Raw genomic sequence first — 19,763 nt, forward strand, 5'->3', positions numbered from 1 at the left:
CTATTAATAGATGCAGATGGTCACCAATAGAATGAGAGTAACTTTTGAGGTGGAAAAAATGTTTCATCTTCTCTTCTTTACTTATAATATTAGCCATCAAACCTATAATAAAGGCTACCGCCAAGGACTCAAACGTCACAATATTTCTCAGGGTCGCTATTGGTCGCCATTCAAGGTTAACTAGCAACGAGGATGTGTGGGGAAAGCTTAATATGTGTGAAAGATGTCTGATTACTTTCGATTCAAGGCTTTTGCTATGGACTCATTACCAGGGTTAGGTTTTTCTCAAGGCCACCATTCAAGGCCAACCTGAAATGAGGGTGAGCGGAAGAGCGAGACAGCTCAATGTGTAAAAAATATCTGATTACTTTCGATTCAAGGCTACCGCTAAGGACTCAAACATGGCTAATTACCAAAGTTGAGTTTTTATCAGAAGAATTCTGAAAATGATCCCGATAATAAAAATAAGAATATTACTGAAGATGATCACTTGGTGATCGAAATATGTGTCGAGGTTTTAAAATAACGGTTTGGTGTTGGGAAAAAAATCAGTAATATTCATTGCTACACCAAAGGCTCCAAACAGTGCATCACAAGCCGATAATAAAAGTCGCTAGTTTTTGTGAGGAATATACGAATGGAATGGATAAGTAATCAACTAAGTTTTAATACTTCAATGTGGAAGATCGAGTGACTGCAAATATTTTTGAAATATTAACATGTCATATATCGTATCTAGAGCAAATATTGTAATTGCGGGGAAGAGAGTGTGAAGCATCCATTAGTGTAGTTAATGTATAAATTATTTATTCCTCTTACGTGCAGTTGAAATTGTAAAGTTCATCGAAATGTCAAGCAAATGTGTAAGATGCACAAAAACGTTAGGTGAGAAATCACCAGGCATTCAATGTGGTTTTGTACTCGAGTTTTTCATACCAGATGTTTGGGGTTTTCTATAGAGCAAAATGCTTTATTTAGCGATACTCCAGGAATTGTTTATGAATGCGAAGAATGCATAGGCGGAGGTACGGAAAAAACTGAAGGTACTAATTGTGGAAGTTGTCTATAACTCTCTCAAGCTATAAAGGAGTTAGGTGAACTCGTTTAAAATGATTTCATTTATTATTACACATTGCATAGATGAAGCAAAATATATTTTTAATGAGTCTCTGAGGCAAGGCATTTTTCCTGATCTTTGGAAAATTGCTAATATTTTACCCACTTCCAAAATACCTATACCCACCTGTTTCAATGAGTTACGTCCAATAAGTATTTTACCAGCATTTTCAAAAATTTTTGAAAAAATAATAACACAACAAATCAAAGTATATTTGGATACAGCTAACATACTTCCAGAAGTGCAATCTGGATTAGAAGGACTCAACGGGTTATACTGGATAATGATTAATTATGCTCATCTCTTCAGGAAACTTCTTTTGGTGTACCACAAGGTAGCATTCTAGGTCCATTAATGTTCTCTCTTTTCATTTTTGACTTTCCTGCCACGTTATCCCAGTGCGACGTACATTTATATGCTGATGATTTTCAATTATAATATCTGTTCGTGCGATTGATAATTGCGTAAATAAATAATAATTATTCAGATGCGATGTATATAAAACTCACCCGTTTTTATCTGCGTTCTCTCCTTTCGTCTTTATCTCTCGCTCTGCTGAGGTAGGTGATAAAAGGTAAGGAAAAGAAAGGAAATCAAGATGGGATCTTCTTTCCACTAATTGTTGACCAAGTAATTATTACTCTTCGTTGATTTCTTCTGAAAACACTCTCAAAACACTGATTTTGATATAATTGCGGGGAAAAAGCCTTCCACTCTCGTTTTTTCAACGTGCGATTGCGATATATATTCTTTCACTTTTTTCAAACAAACTTTTTATGCCAGTTGCCCTGTTTTTTTTATTCAAAGGGTAAAGCCTGGTCTACACAACATTAAAGCCTGCGCTTCCATAACCCCCCACCCTGAAACATTGTTTCTGAATTTACATTCAAGAGAAAAATTGAAAATAAAAAAAATCAAATTGGAAACATAACAATAATTACTATGGACTATATAACATAAACTTAATTGAAATATTATTATTGAGTTGGAAGCGGGCAAACTTTTCCCACAGGGCGGCGGTATGTTCCAAAGTGTGTTCGAATGATGACTACCCTAATTTCACCATCATTACCTGGGTAAACCTTTTCGATGACTCCAAGGGGCCAACGTAAGGGAAGAACATTATCCTTCATGAGAACTACAACAGTTCCTTCTTTAATGGATTTTGTGCTTTTGGTCCATTTAGCACGTGACTGTAGAGTATGAAGATATTCAGTACGACATCGTTTCCAATTATCTTGAACGATGCGACCCATCATTTGGTAGCGAGTGAGACGATTTAGCGGCACGTCCTGAACATTTTGTGCTGGAAGTTTATCTAATGTTGTACCTACGGTAAGAAAATGTGCAGGCGTTAATGCAGTAGGAGCTAGAGGATCATCATTCAATAAACCCAATGGTCTGCTATTTAACACTGCCTCAATCTGAACAAGTACTGTGTTGAATTCTTCATACGTGAGCACTTGTTCCCCAATGAAGCGAAGATGTCCTTTAACACTTTTAATGTTAGCTTCCCAAATTCCTCCGAACCAGGGTCCATTTGGCGGGTTAATTTTCCACTCAACCCCTTTTCCAGCCAATTCTGAGCCAACATGCGATTGGAATGAAGCAGAATTGATCAGCTCCTCTATTTCGTTCAATTTCCTACGTGCTCCAATAAAATTTGTACCTCCATCTGACAGAATTAATGAACACGGACCTCAGCGAGAAATAAAGCGTTTGTATGCGACAAGAAAACATTCTGTTGACAAATCAGAAGCAAGTTCTATGTGTATAGCTTTCACTGAAAGACACACAAACAAACATATGTATGCTTTAGTCAAAATGGGTTGTCCTCGCCGTCGGTACGGTGTGATGGAAAAAGAACCAGCATAATCAACCCCAACACGTTCAAAAACATGAGATTTTTCAACTCCAAAACCAGGAAGTGGAGCCATTTTTGGTATTGATGATTTTGGGCGTGTACGAAAACAAGTATTGCAGCGATGAATTCGAGCACGAATACGTGTGATTGCATGTGGAATCCTATATAATTGCTGAATTTGTGAAAGAACAATTTGCTGTCCCGCATGAAGAGAATCAACATGGTATTGATCAATAACTAGATCTACAAACTTTCCTTTTTATGGAAGTAATATGGGATGCCGTTGATGATACCATAAATTTAGTGCGTTTTGAAGTCGACCTCCTACCCTAAGAATATATTCACTCAAAAACGGGTCTAGATAGCGTATATGACTGTTAATTGTTAATTTATTGCGCAATAATTTTGATATTTCATCATTATAAAATTGCGCCTGGATGTTTTGAATCTAAACTTTCATTGCCGTCTGCAATTCTTCCCTTTTTATGAAGGGAACCCTCAAATTTATGCGTGTACATGCTCTGAAAATATATGCTGTTATTCGTAACAATTTTCTCAACGTAGAAACACGATCCAACAAGTTCGATAGAATATTTTCAGGAAGCGTAGTGGCAACAAATACAGTGACTTTAGCTTCCATTGGAATTTCTAGAGATTCATCTTTCGTGTCCAGAGGCCAATTCGATTCATTTTCTGTAAGCCATGATGGACCATTCCACCATAATGAATCTGAAATGAGAACCTGGGGTGTTGTACCTCTTGACAATATATCAGCAGGATTATTTTCTCCTAACACATGATGCCAATGCTGCGGAGCGACATTTTCATGAATTTGTGCGATGCGATTTCCTACAAAGATTTTTCACCTTGAGGGATCTGAACGTATCCAATATAAAGCGACTTTGGAATCCGTGAATGCAAATATTGATTGAAATTTATGTCTAGAGGCTAACTTTCAATGACAGATTTCATAAATTTTGAGAGCAACAAAGCGGCACATAACTCGAGTCTTGGGATTGTGACCATTTGTTTTGGTGTAATTTTTGATTTGGCGCAAAGCAGTTTCACAACGGGTTTAGAAAATTGAGTAAAGGTGTGTACATAAACGCAAGCACCGTAGGCACACGCAGAGCTATCAGCAAAGCCTACCAATGATGTCTGTGCGCCTTCAACTAACCCTATGTGACGATCAATGAACAAATCTCTCAACAAGGAGAGTGAGCTTCTATAATCCTTCCATTGGTTAACAATTTCCACTGGAGGATCATCGTCCCAATCGATGTTATGTTTCCACAGTTCTTTCAAAATTAGTTTGGCCTTTAAAGTAACAGGAGCAACTAATCCTAAGGGATCAAATATACTCATGGTTAATGATAGTATAGTGCGTTTCGTACAGGACCAATTATTGATATCAATGGTATATGTGAATATATCCTTGTGGGTTACCCACTGGAGACCAAGAACTTTGGAATAGTGTACTTGATCAAAATCAAATGTTGAATGTAGACGAAATTCTTTCGGAATCCTATGCATCAGTATACGAGAATTGGAACACCACTTAGAAAGTGTGAAACTTCCTGATGCGAACATCACCTGTAATTGAGATTGAAGCTCTATTAACTCTGTTTCTGAATTAACAGATGTCACAATATCATCGACATAAATATCACGCTCAGCAAGTGCAGCTGCAAGTGGAAAACATGACCTTTCCAATTGAGCCAGAAGACTTACAACTCTATTCGCTATATAAGGAGAACTTGGGTTACCAAAAACAACCTTGTTCAGTTCATAAACCATCAGTGGTTGGCTGGGATCTAATCTCCAGATGAAACGCTGAAAACGACGATCTTGTTGGTCAACTCTTATTTGCAAAAACATTTTTTTCAGATCAGCTGTCAACACGAATTGATAAAGTCTAAAATGTATCAACACATGGAAAATATCTGCTTGTAATTTAGGGCAAATAAACAGCAAGTCATTTAGGGAGAATGATGTGCTTGTTGGTGCAGAGGCATTGAATGAAATGCGTAGAGGTGTGGTTGGATGATGAGGACGATGGACTCCATGATGAGGTAAATAGTATGCATAATCATCTGGAACTTCATGGATGTGTCCAACTGCTGATGCAGTTCCATCCTGAAAATACTCCTCCATCGTCTTTGAATATAATGAGCGTAACGATGGATTCTTATAAAGTCTGCGTTCGAGCGAAATAAATTTAGCTACACAAGCATCCTTGGATGAACCCAAAAGTTCAGGCGATTTGCGAAAAGGAAGTCGAACAGTGAATGTTCCATCAGTGTTGCGAGTGTAAGTATCCATGAAAATTTTTTCACATTTTGCGTCATCTATTCCCATTAGCCTGTGTGTGGGTACATTTTCTAGTTCCCAGAATCTACAAACAAATTCTTCAAATGGAACTTGCATTTGCATAGTCTGAAAACGTGAGAAAAAACAGATCGAATCAGACCTTGTCACTATATCAATAGCTGCACGACCCATTACCACATAACCTAGTGTAGTTTCTAAAGCTACAGGACTATTCGCTGGACCTATTACCTTACTTGTGCCAATAATGAATGGCCAACGTTCTGCTTCAATGAGTAGATCTACTTCAAGTGGTTCATTGAAATGCGTATCAGCAAGTGTTAGACCTCTCAGGTGTTTGAGATGTGCTAGTGATACAGGTGTAGACGGTAGTTTTTCACTCAAACTCTCGACTACAAGTGCATGTGCTACATACCTATGTGTACTGTCAAGGCGTGAATGAAATTTGAGGATTGTGCTGGCAGAGACATTTAGTGGAGAAGAACCAATACCTTTCACAACACACGGTATAGATTCCGTTACGAGCCCTAATTTGCTTGTGTGTAATAAAGTGCGATTGCAAACCAGAATCAAGAATACCTCGAAGTTCATGGGTTTTACCACGTGAATCTTTAGCTAAAACAGTAACTGTGGCAAGTAAAATTGTCGAGGGCATATTAATATCACGAAAACTATTAGTAGAACAAAATGTTTGACAAGTATTTTCAATTGAAGTAATAGTTTGAGCGGGTGTAGAATGAGAAATTGAAGAATTTTCATTCAAAGATGCGTTTGAATCGATATTGGATGTATTGGAGTTGTGTGAATAGTAAAGTGTACTGTGATGCCGCCTAGTACAACCTTGTATTTGACAGCTCTTACCAGACTGACAGGCGTTACTCATATGCAAGTGCGACAGACAATTAAAACAAAGTTTTTTAGATTTAACGTAAGTCCACCTATCTTCAGTTTTCATTTTTTTGTATGTAGGGCAGTAATACAAAACATGGGATTCGTGTGAGGTACACAACTGACAGCCAGTAACCCTACCTTGGGTTTTTGTGAGGTCATATTATGTATATCACCAGAACTCGATTTTGATTCTCGCGCTAATAATGTGTAGTTGACGTTGGGAACCGCTTTTGTATGAGAAACACTTTTATTCAATGAATGCGGATGATATTTCCCCATAGAAACTGATTTGGAACTATTACTGCGACCAATAATTTTTGTTTGCTCCGTAACAAATTTTACAAGTGATTCAAATTTTGGTATTTTAGAGCTAGAACGATTATTGTTTTCGAATAATCTCAAAGTTACTGTATCCAATTTTCCCAAACCTAAATGTAAAAATATAACGTCATCAAGGTCATCTAAATTCATTTGTTTGAGTGCGTTTACTGGTTCTACAAAACCGGAAAGAAATTTTTCTAATCCTTGTTCAGATTCAGTCTCAGTGATTTAAAATTCAATATTTTCTCTATGTAAGAAGAAGCAAGTGCTCTCTTATCATCAAATCTTGCCGTTAGCGCTTTTGAAATTACCGAATATTTATCGGCAGTTGGTGGTATGGAAGCACAAACCGACCTAGCTGAACCCTCCAAATGCGTAACTAAATGAGTAACTTTTTCAACATTAGTATATCCTTCATTTTCATGAACTAACTTTTTGAAAATTTCATAGAAAGTTGGCCACTCTTCCGGTACGCCACTGAATCTAGGTAATTCAATAGGTTGAAGTTTCGCATTCAAACCTTGAACACTAGAACCTCCGTTAGCAGGAAAATTCTGTTGTTTCAACTCTCTCTTTTGTTCTAATAAAGTGAAAACATCATTGGCAACACAAAACATTTCATCAAATGCTTCCACTTCTACATACGAAGGAATAAAATTGGTTTTAGTTTCAAAAGAAAGTTCATTTATTTTATCAATAATTTCAATGAATTCTTTACGAACAATTGACATCGTTCTGGCTTTAATCTGAAATTCATAAACTCGTTTTTCATCTTTAGAGGCTTTTTTTGAAAGATCATAAATGATTTGCATTTTCCCAAAATACATTTCTCTTTTCTTTTCGAGAATACTCAATTGTTTTTCTTCTTGGTTGGACATTTCACTATCAAACTAGCAACAATTCTAGCCACTAGGAACAAAAAACCAGTTTAGAACAATTGAATACGAGTTGAATGTAAATGCGGCTTTGAATATATGAAAATGAAAATTTTTGATAATTTGATAATGAGAAGTGTTTTCGAACAATTAATTCCACGATAATCTTGGCTCGAAGGACCATTAATGTTCGTGCGATTGATAATTGGGTAAATAAATAATAATTATTCAGATGCGATGCGAACTGTATATAAAACTCACCCGTTTTATCCGCGTTCTCTCTTTTCGTCTTTATCTCTCGCTCTGCTGAGGTAGGGGATAAAAGGTAAGGAAAAAAAAGGAAATCAAGATGTGATCTTATTTCCACTATTTGTTGACCGATAATCGGATGAACAACCGGGCACGATTCAACGCGGTGGAACCAAGTAATTATTACTCTTCGTTGATTTCTTTTGAAAACACTCTCAAAACACTGATTTTGATATAATTGCGGGGAAAAAGCCTTCAACTCTCGTATTTTCAACTTGCGATTGCGATATATATTCTTTCACTTTTTTCAAACAAACTTCTTATGCCAGTTGCCTTGTTTTTTTTTATTCAAAGGGTAAAGCCTGGTCTACACAACATTAAAGCCTGCGCTTCCAATATCTGTCAAGTCAATCGAATACTATTTTCCATGCTATCACCAGGATGAACTTAGATTTAGAAAATACACTTCTATTTTCCAAAAATCATGGCCTTCGAATAAATCCAAATAAAACAGTAGCCCTATGTTTGGAGCCTGACTTACAAAGAAATGAAGTTGAAACAAATTTCCATCTTTTTCTTGACAATGAACTGATTGACTGGGTGAATTCAGCAAAAAATTTAGGTGTATATATCGATAACACCCTCTCGTTCAACGAGCACGTTATACAAGTTCAAGTTCCAGCTTTCTCAACAAACAAAACTGAAATTAGTTTAATCATTTATTTATCCCCATATTGAGTATTGCTGCTCAGTGTATTATAACTTCTTGCCAGACTATAATAAACACAAACTTCGACGTATACAAAATGTTTGCATGAGATTTGTGTGCTGCATAAACTACCGTGATCATGTAACTCCATATTTATTGAAATTAGATCAGTTGAATATTGAGTTTAGAATTCGTTATCTCATATCTGTATTCTTATATAAACCATTGGAAAGCAAAACTCCTTATTACTTGTTCAGATTAATTAGTAAGCGATCTGATAATTATTCTATCAATTTAAGAAAAGATACATTTACCATTCCATATCATGTTACCACCAAATTTGAGGGATGTTTTTCTTACTTTGGACCGAAGTATCTAAATGATTTATTACCGTATATTCATTTGTCTATATATCAATTCGAAAAAACTTTGAAAATTCATTTCTTACATGTTCAAAAATGATTGTAATCTTTTATATTATCTCCATAATAGTTTTTTTTATATTATTTTTGTGTATATTGTAACTGTTACTTATAGTCTTACTGTATGCTTATTTCTTTTTTTTTCCTTAATTATGGGACGGGTGGAAGATAGCCTCAGGCTAACCCTTTTCCCTTTGTGTATAAAACTTGTTTTTGCACAATGACCGTTATTATTATTATTATTATTATTATAAGATGATTGCTGAAAATCGACAGACTGAAAGTATATAATAAGGGATTTACAAAAATTAAGCGAATTGAATAACCAATCTTTTGTTGCTTGTTCAATGTTCCGTGGAACTAGAGTTAATGTGTTCCTCTGATCTAGATCAATTGTTAAAGATAATGTGTATTTTTTGATCACAATACCTGTTTTCATTCAGAAGAAAACATTGAAAGTTGAAGAATGGAATTTGCAGTGACATACTTATGTATTTGAAACAAACCAAAAATCAGCCAAGTTTTTTAATCTAACGATTGATATTCTGAAAGAATAAAAGATCCAAATATATCAGGGGGCTAACTGAAGATTTAATATGTGTGAAGATGTGGACAGTTGTTCAGTGTGTATAAAATAAACATTATGAAAATATTAGAAAAAATAAAAGAAGATATGACTTCAAAAGAATACGCACACAGCAGAAATTATAGGCGCATTGAACAAAATTGAAGCAATTTCTTCCTGAAATAATAAGAATGGCATTCGAAACTTGAAAAGGTGATAATGTACAGGTTGAAAGTAATATAGACAATACTGGAGGGCGCATCATGGTGATATCAAACAAACCAGCAAATAGTGGTGTAAAGTTGCTCCAGATTTACTTACAATTGTATTAGAGGTATATTCATTCGACTTATTCCTCTGATTTTATGCAGCTCTCATGTATTCGATCCTCATTTTCTGATTCCAAACCTAGATTGATTTTGCCTTATATTCCATGTTCAAATTATATGGCACCTCAAGCTCATTTATGTTTACATCCTTCTGAGTTTCCTTTTCGTTTTTATTTATGTTGTTATTAACTAAGCAGCAACCTTTTTGCCAAACTTAGCATCTTTACCTTCACCCATCTCAAGCTTCATTTCCAAGCACGTAATCAGCCTTGAGCCTTTCTTCAAGTTATTATTCTGCAAGTGACCAATTTTGTGTTCTTTACATGCAGCATCCAATGGATTTATTCAGGGCCTTCTCGTTAGAATATTTTTTGAAGCTTTATACCAGGACCACTTTTGAACATAAACATGATATATAGGAGAGGAGAGCGATGAAAATCTCACAATATAGAAAAAATTATAGGTTTCATTCTAGTGGTAATTAATTCAAAGACTTCAATAATGCTTTATTTTCTTTTCTGTCGGAAGTCGACGTTTATATACTTCCACTTTTACCATTCTAGATATTTTAGCGAACCACATATCATAGTCAAAATCTAAAGTAATAAATTGAAGTAGCAAATTTGAAACATACCTCTAGTTTCAATCTTCAGAGTAGTACAACGTGATTCTTTAACTTAATTGCTGGCTGGAGAAAAAACTCAACTTGTATGCAATAGCATTCCTCGTATATTTTGCAAGCAATTGATTAGTATCTATTCTGAAAATATGATGATTCGTTTTTGTCATTTTAAAATCCAACTATAATTTTGATCAATATCCACATTTAAACAAATCAATGTCCGATCTGTATATATAATTGAACAATAATATGGAATACTAAGATTAAAAAATATCAATTATCAATTATCAATTATTGATAATAGTAATCAGCAGTGTCTTCATAGAAGGTCAATACATTCAATCTGATTCTTGAAAGAATATAAGGATGGACCAAATAAATCAATATAGACGCTATTTTTATTTACTAGCCTAAGCATTCTAGTAATGGATTCATTTAAGCTATACGTAGTAAATGGTTGGGAACTTTGAACAATTTCGACATTCTGATTCTTCTTGAATTTACATTGAAGTCAATCAGTTATCTTACATATGGACAGTTCATGTTACCTTTTATGACTTTATGAAAGAGTCCCAAATCAATTTCAGCTTGGCGGTGCTCCAACGAAGATAAATTTAAAAGTAGCACAATATCGGAGAACTCATAATTGGACCTGTTATATCCTCTGAAATAGGCCCGTCAATTATTATAAAACGTATCATATATACTATATACTACATGGGCTGAAGTCTCGGGCCAGCACATAGATGACGCTAGTCTTCTTGCATTCGCCGCTTCAAAAGAAAGCCGTTGAAATTTCATTACATTCTACTCATAAGTTCGTGAGTTATTGTGTTAAGAGTGACACTATTTTTGTTATTTTCAAAACAATGGATCACAAACAATTTAGTGTTTCAATTATATACTAATTCTTGATGAGAAATAATACTGTTCAAGCGGAGCAATGACTTGAAGTGTTATACGGATTCCGCTCCATCAGAAATAACAATTGAACGTAGGTTTGTTGACTTCAAATGTGGTCGTAGAAACACCGATGATGCAGAACGCAGTGGACGTATAAATGAGGCAGCAATACCAGAAAACATAAACAAAATTTACAAAATTGTTTTGAATGATCGAAAAGTTGCGTGAGTTGGCTGATATTAACACTTATTTTGTAATCATAAATGATCCTATGCTGAATGAACTATTAGGTTTGCTAAATTCTTTTGGCCTTTCCGTAAATATTCATGATAACACAAAAAAATCTAGCTGTATCGATAATACATTATCTAACTTTGAAAGCGAGTTGGTAAGAACTGGCATTCTAGAACCATGCATATCCGATCATTTTGGACAATATGCAATCATAAACAAAAAACTTGAACAGTCTACAAATATTTCATCCTATGAAAGAGTTATCACAACCTCGGGCTTACAGAAAATGAAAAATGCCCGGTATAATGTGGGCTGGGCGGTTTATAAAAATGATGAATTAGGCGTAAATTATCTTGCACATTTTTTAGTGAATACGTTTCATAATTCAGTTGAAAAATTATTTCTATTGAAGAAAAAATCTTTACACAAAAATCAGTTGATAGGCCCAAAAATCACTTTTATCAAATATTGAACTAATTTCGGATGTGAGTAAAAACCCCGATGACATAAGAGTTCATAAACCGTTGAAGAAGGTATATGTAAAAAAAATAAAAACTGCAAAAAATATGCATATGATGATTATATTCGTTCCGCGGAAAACAAGTCCAAAGCTAGCTGGCAAGTTATCAATTTTGAAAGGAACAAGATTAAATCAACTCCAGTTATTAATGAAAATATTACCTCTAACGATTTTAAGGATCATTTTGCCCAAGTAGCCGAATCTATCATGAAATCTCTACCTGGTATTCCTGAAAAGGAATTATTACATTTCTCAAAGATTCTTCCAGCACCTTCATCTTCTTTTTGCTTTCTACTTCCAGTTACCCACTCTGAAGTTGAGGATACCATAAAATTGTTGAATAATTCTCCATGCGTTGACGTTCACGACTTGAATAGTAGAATCATTAAAGAAATATATTTTCAAAGTTTCGAAGGTTATTCCCTTATACAAAAAAGTTTATGCTTCACTGATTGAAAACTATCTTCCGATATCACTCATTTGCATTTTTTCCAAGACCATTGAAAAAACTCTGGAACAAACATTAGCAAATTATTTCGAAACTAACAGATAGTGAATCTCAGTTTCATTTTAGAGCTGGTAGCTCATTCACAGCAGCGGTAATGAATATAATCACTGGCATATTCGAGAGCCTTGAACAACGGAATCATACAGCTATCACGTTGTGCGACCTCTCGAAAGCCTTTGACTGTGTCGATCATGACATCCTACTGAAAAAATTATATTTTTATGGAATAAGAGGAGTTGCATTTTCACTTTTTGAATCCTACCTGAAAAATCGATTTCAGGCAGTTCGTTTCAATAATAGTACATCGGATTTCAAAGAAATAAATCATGGTGTGCCCCAAGAATCTGTCCTGGGGCACACCATGCTAAGCTAAGCAACTTCATAACTCCCTTCAAATGTGTTCTTTTTGCCGATGATACGTCATTTATATGTTCAAGTCCAGATAACCACGTTTTATTAGATCGATCTAAAGAAATTGATGAAAAAGTTGGAACATGGTTTAGAGCCCACAATCTGAAACTAAATGATGACAAGTCTCAGAGGCTACTCGTAACGACCCGTCAGTGTAATCAACAAGGCCAGAATGTGAAGCTACTTGGTGTTACTTTAGATTCTAAACTGAATTGGAATGCTCATATAGATCAATTAAAACATAAACTGTCGAGCATATTATTTCTTCTGCGATAGCTCAGGCATATTTCAAACTACGAAACTTTGAGAACAGTTTATTTCTCACTATTTCAGTCTCATGTGGGTTACGCCATTTTACTGTGGGGAAAATCCTCAGCTGCTAATGTTATTTTCATTCAACAAAAAAAGGCAATAAGAATATTAGGTAATCTAGGGTATAGAAATACGTGTAGACCTTTATTCATCAAACTCAGAATCATTGCACTTTCGTCCCTATCACAAAACATTGTCCAATCTCAACACACATGCTGACATTCACCATACATAACACTAGAAACTCTGACAATATCAGACTTTCTAAAATCCCTAAAACAATTGAAAACGAAGAATTAAAAATGAGATAGCTGAAAATAATAATTATATTAACCAAAATAAACGTGAAATGAAATAATAATTAAATAAAATACAAGTAAAAATAGAACAATTGAATGAATAAAAAAAATAAAGAAATGAAAAAAGAAAGAAAATAAAAATAAAAAGTGAAGAGATTCCAAGTCACGTTAGTTCACGACGTTTCGGGTGATGACTGTCATCACCCGAAGACGATTGTAGATACTAACAATCGAAACGTCGTGAACTAACGTGACTTGGAATCTCTTGACTTTTTTTTTATTTTCTTTCTTTTTTCATTTCTTTTTTTTATTTATTCAACTGTTTTATTTTTACTTGTATTTTATTTTACTATTATTTCATTTCAGGTTTCTTTTGGTTAATATAATTATTATTTTCAGCTATCTCATTTTTAATTATTCTTTTTTAGTTGTTTCAGGGATTTCAAATCATTTCATATATTAGACAATGGAAGTCCGAACTGGTGAAATTCATCATGAAACATTGTCAATCACCTTCAAACAAACGTTCTGAAGAGACTTTAGACTACATTTTTTTCGTTAAATTATATTTATCGTTTGTTTGTGAATCTTTGAAATTTAAATAAAACTGCTAATTACTCAGGAACGGCTGATCCCATTTTCGAAAATAATTGAATTTAGGATGGAGAATTAGAATACTTATCAAACAAGGCCCCCTTTTCTATTAAAAAAAATGGTAACGCCCTCTCGGTGAAGAATGCTGCAACACTATTGTCTCTCTTATCAAAAAAAACTAAAAATCATACTTCTTTACAAAAATTTTGTCTGACCTTGATATCTTATTCTGATCAAAAGTTGAAAGAGGGAAAACTACTCACATCCATATTGTATATAATGAGATTTCAATGAGAAATTCAGCAGTTATTTTCCATCAGCACAATACATCAATCGTTACATTTGTAGAAATTCTTGAAAAATTATTGAACTAATGTAATTTTCTGTAATTTTTTTGTAACCAGATTTATATTCCTATACATATGATAATTTGATTATGTTACAGTTCTCTTTATTGTGTATGTCCTTAAATGTTAAAATCTTGATAATATTATGGTCGAAGCAAATTTCTTTTGTTTTTTTTTTATTTTTCAATTGTTCTTGTATTCAAATATTTCGCGCTGATGAAATGACTTCCACGATTCTACACATGCGCGAGATGGAGCAGAGAAGTTAGTCTTGAATTGACCACCGCAAGGGACGAAGTTGGTTTTTCGTTCGTGAATACCCGCTTATTATTATTACCCGCTTATTTTTTACGTTTTGCAAGTTTGAAAGCCTTCCAGAAGCTGACGAAGACGCTCCGAACGGTTTCATCAGGTAGGTGGAAGTCTTTCCCGATTTTTAACTTAATTTATTTTTTTGAGTTTAAAAATAAAGTCAAGTTTACTATTTTCTGAACCAGCACTTTGCTGTCCAATACCGCAACATTTTTGGTCCTATCGAGCCAAGATTATTGGTTTTCTTATTATTTTTTACTTAAAAAGTTGCTTCGATCATCTTATTTCAAGATATTTCAAGGTCATCGTCGTTATTCCCATTGAATAGAGAGCGTTTTTATTGCTGTCATTTTTTTGGTGAGTCGACTTCCTTAGATACAACAAAAAAGTGTTGACAGGTACGGGCTCACTTTATTCTTGAATATTAATATAAAGGTATTTCATATTATTTCGAAAGTTTTCAAAACACAGAAATGAGTGATAAAATTAAAAAATTAAAAGCCCTTAGAAACACGGAAATCAACCGAATGTCAGAGTTAAAACGAGTCGCTGATGTGGCTCTCACTGATTACAATATTCATTCAGAGTTCCGCCAACGATATAAAGTTTTGGAAGAAATTGTTGTTAATTTCGGAAAACACCAGTTGAATATTATCAGTAGTTTGAGCTCCAGTGATGATGTAACTAGTGAGATGCTAGCAGACGAAGAAACAGTCCGTACAGAGTTTGAAAAGGAACTTTTTACTGTACAGGCTATTTATTCTGATTTATTCGAAGATTTAACGAAACAATCTATTTCCATTAATAATAACACTCCTAATACTCCAACCGCACCCAGAGCAAAACTTCCTGAGATGAAGTTGCCCACTTTCAATGGAGATGTCAAAAGTTTCACGTCATTCATTGATCTTTATAATGTACTTGTGCACAATAATGCATCTCTTTCAAACATTGAAAAATTTTCTTATTTACACTCAGTGTTGGAGGGAGAACCGAGAAGTGTAATTGCCTGTACACCGCTTAGGGAAAATACCTATATGATTGCTTATAATGCATTAATAAAAAGGTACTCCAATCCGCGAATTGAAGCTAATGCTTATTGGCAAGAAATTGAATCTAGCCCTCACATGTCAGTCGAAAATCCAACTAAAATAAGAAAGTTGATTGATATTTTCGAAGAAAATGTTGCAGCGCTTGAGGCTTCAAACTATCCAACGAAACATTGGGATTTCATTCTTTGTAACATGCTCAAGAAAAGGTTAGATCCTCTTACTGAGTCTCGCTATGAATTAGAGCTTAATGTTAAATCAATAACGAATCCCGTTTTTTCTCATATGATAGATTTTTTGACCAATCACTGTAAGGCTTACGAAGCGTCATCATTAGCTATTATCCGCTCTAAACATAAAAATTTTCGCACGAATCGCGATCAAAGACCTTCTAGTTCCAGAAATTCATCCTCGTTCATAGCAAACACCCAAGTTTCTGGAAACAGATATTGTCCTTTATGTAAAAGTGAACACGCTCTTCATAAATGTTCCTCATTTTTAGATAAATCGCCCAAAGAACGGTATAATATTGTGAAGCAGAACAAATGGTGTACAAATTGTTTGAGTCATACACATTCTAAGAAAAAATGTTCTTCATCTAACACTTGTCGCTATTGCCAATCAGCATTTCATCATTCCACGGTACATTTTGAGAAACCGCTATCAAATATTGAATCACATAATTTAAATGAATCTGCAAGTCGTAATATTGCAAGTTCTTCGAACATTTCAAATCCTGACTCCGGCTCTGCAGTTCTTACCACGAACCTTGATCAGCACAGTGTTTTACTAGCTACTGTGCAATAGAGAATTTTGGATTTCCGAGGAAATTTACACGTTGTTCGAGCGCTGGTCGATAGCGGCTCGCAGGCAAATTTTATTTCGAAGCAATGCGTAAATCGTTTGGGATCGAAAGTTTTCAAGTCGTCAATTTCTGTGTTCGGTATCGGAAACATGACCACTCAAGCATCGCTAGGCGCTGTCAATTGTACTATTCAACCTTTATCATCGAGTCAACCGTCTTTAACACTAGAGTTCATTGTTTTGGAAAATATTAGCTCAAATATGCCTACATTTTCGATAGATCCTTCTTCATGGAATTATATTGAAAATATAAATTTAGCTGATCCGCATTTTTTCAATCCCGCACAAATCGATTTGCTGTTAGGTGCAGATGTTTTTCAAAGAATTCTTTTGGACGGACGAATTAGAGGTGACGAAAATTTACCTACCGCTCTCAATACATCATTTGGTTGGATTTTATTTGGGAAAGTGGGTGAAGTTCAACAAAAAAATGTAAATTCGTTTTTGAATATTGTCGAAATGGCTCGATTAGAAAACGCAATAAAGAAGTTTTGGGAATTAGAGGAGATTCCTAATAAGCCAATAATTTCTGAAGAGGACAAGATGTGTGAAGACATTTTCTTGAAAACTACTATCCGCACAGATACTGGTAGATTTATGGTATCTCTTCCCTTCAAAGAAACATCCAATTTAAAATTCGAAAATTCTCGGGAAATCGCTCTTAGACGATTTTTTAGTTTGGAAAAACGTTTACATCGCGAAACGGACTTGTGTGTTGAATATAGTAAAATTTTTTCAGAGTATATCGAATCAGGTTATATGGAAAAAATTCCAGATTCCGAATTAAATGCTTTTCCCTCATATTATATTCCACATACTTGTGTATTCAAGCCAGACAGTTCTACATCAAAGGTCAGAGTTGTTTTTGATGCGAGCACCAAGTGTTCAAATAATTTTTCTCTAAACGATGTATTAATGAAAGGGCCTAAATTACAAAAAAATATTTCAGCCATACTTTTGAATTTTCGTTTACACGCCATTGCTTTTACATCTGACATCAGTCGCATGTACCTTAGAATTTTGATTAATCCCGCTAATAGAGATTTTCAGAGATTATTTTGGAGATTTACTCCCCAAGAACCTTTAATAGAATATCGACTATGTACTGTTACTTTCGGAGTTGTAAGCAGTCCTTGGCTTGCTCTTCGCACTTTGGCACAGTTAGCCAATGACGAAAGTTTGAGATTTCCTTTGGCGTCCCGAATCTTATTATCCGATAGCATTTATGTTGATGACGTTATTGGCGGTTGTAACTCCTTAGATGAAGCACTAGAAATTCAGAGACAATTGATTGAATTGTGCAGAAAAGGTGGTTTTCATTTGAAAAAATGGTCAAGTAATAATATAGTTTTTCTACAAAACTTACCTGAAGGTTATTCATAAAATGAGAGTTATTTATTAGATAAAGAAACGGAATCCACGATAAAGGTTTTAGGGTTGAAATGGACCCCTTCGTTGGATACTTTCTCTTACACTATTAATGCTGTAGAGGCCAAGATAAATAAACGTAATATTCTATCAGAAATTGGTAGAATTTTTGATCCTCTCGGTTTTTTATCGCCGGTAACTTTGTGTGCTAAGTTGATAATGAAACAATTATGGATGCAAGGTATAGATTGGGATGATCGACCCCCCCAATCTATTGTTGATAATTGGGTACAGTTCAAAACTCAGTTACCGAATTTATCGCTAATTGCTATACCTCGTTTCATTCAGCTCGTTAATTTTATGAGATGTGAATTACATGCATTTTGTGACGGTTCACAGAATGCATATGCCTCTTGTTTATATGTAAGAGTTATTAAGAATGATAACATTTCAGTATCACTTCTGAGTGCAAAATCGAAAGTCACTCCAACCGCTGTCAATACCTAAAATTGAACTATCCGCTGCTTATTTATTATCGAAATTAGTTGCTTTCGTTTTGGAAACTTATTCAACTAAAATTAAATTTGACCAAGTTTACGCTTGGACCGATTCATCAATCGTTCTACATTGGATGAAGTCTGATCCTAACAAATATAAAACTTTTGTAGCAAACCGCATTTCTATGATTCAAGAAAATATTTCTCCTAACTGTTGGCGTCATGTGACCTCCGAGGATAATCCCGCAGACTGTGCATCTCGTAGTTTGCTTCCTAAAGACCTAGTTGATCATCCGCTGTGGTGGACTGGTCCACCATGGTTATGTAAGCCAGAATCTGAGTGGCCTTTACAAAAATTCAAAATATGTATAGATGATCAGGAAGAACGTAAATCAACTCTGATAGCTTTTACTGAAGCAAATTTTTTGGAAGAAATTTTAAATAGATTTTCTTCATTAGATAAAATCAAAGGAATTTTAGCATATGCTAAAAGATTTATTTACAATTTGAAAAACCCGCTAAAGAAAGTAGTTGGACATAGTTTTAGTGAAGTCGAATTACAGGAAGTCCTTGTTGTTCTAGTAAATTTCACTCAATCATCAGTATTTGCAAATGAAATTTCACAACTGAAAACTAATAAACCACTGCCTAAATATATGAGAAAACTCAGCGCGTTCATTGATGAACACGGATCTTTAAGGGTTGGTGGCAGATTGAATAACTCTCTTTTGAATTATGATAAAAAGCACCCATTGCTTTTACCAAGTTCTAGTAGACTAACTGATTTAATTATTGAACATACGCATAAAATGAATTTACATCCTGGATTGCAAACTTTACACTTTCTTCTATTACAAAATTTTTGGATTTTGTCACCGCGTCGCACGATTTCGAAGGTTTTGAGTAAATGCTTTCAATGTTGGCGTCTCAAACCTAGATGTTTACAACCCCCTATGGGGGATCTTCCCGCAACTCGAGTGTCACAAGTAAAACCGTTTTCGGTTATCGCTGTCGATTTTTGTGGCCCGTTCAATATTACATGATGTTACGTGTTCCAAAGTTTCATAATTCAAATACAATTGTTTTGGTTCCATCATTGCTTTATGTAAAGAGAGACTTCAGAAAAATCAATACCACTTATTAAACACATACCTGCCATATGGGTTATCTATTCTAAGGGACTATTTCTTTATAAATATACTGAACTAAAAGGAAAGAAAGCAAAAAAATGAAAAAAAACACATCCTACTTGA

General features: G+C 34.6%; 2 protein-coding genes across 2 annotated transcripts; one reads left to right on the top strand and one right to left on the bottom strand.

The window, feature by feature from the left end:
* Positions 1–6,718: 6,718 nt before the first annotated feature.
* Positions 6,719–7,399, bottom strand: LOC141480615 (uncharacterized). Its single transcript, XM_074170808.1, has one exon. The coding sequence runs from the start codon at positions 7,397–7,399 to the stop codon at positions 6,719–6,721; it is 681 nt and encodes a 226-aa protein (XP_074026909.1).
* A 9,336-nt stretch (positions 7,400–16,735) lies between these two features.
* Positions 16,736–19,553, top strand: LOC141480616 (uncharacterized). The gene is made up of 3 exons (XM_074170809.1): positions 16,736–17,981; positions 18,048–18,254; positions 18,682–19,553. Exons 1-3 carry the CDS (start codon positions 16,736–16,738, stop codon positions 19,551–19,553), a joined length of 2,325 nt encoding a protein of 774 aa, XP_074026910.1.
* Positions 19,554–19,763: the final 210 nt, after the last annotated feature.

Source organism: Leptinotarsa decemlineata, unplaced genomic scaffold (assembly GCF_025532065.1).
Source record: "Leptinotarsa decemlineata unplaced genomic scaffold, Ldec_3_MD MMD2_P_RNA_scaffold_9, whole genome shotgun sequence".
Classification (NCBI taxonomy): Eukaryota; Metazoa; Arthropoda; class Insecta; order Coleoptera; family Chrysomelidae; genus Leptinotarsa; species Leptinotarsa decemlineata.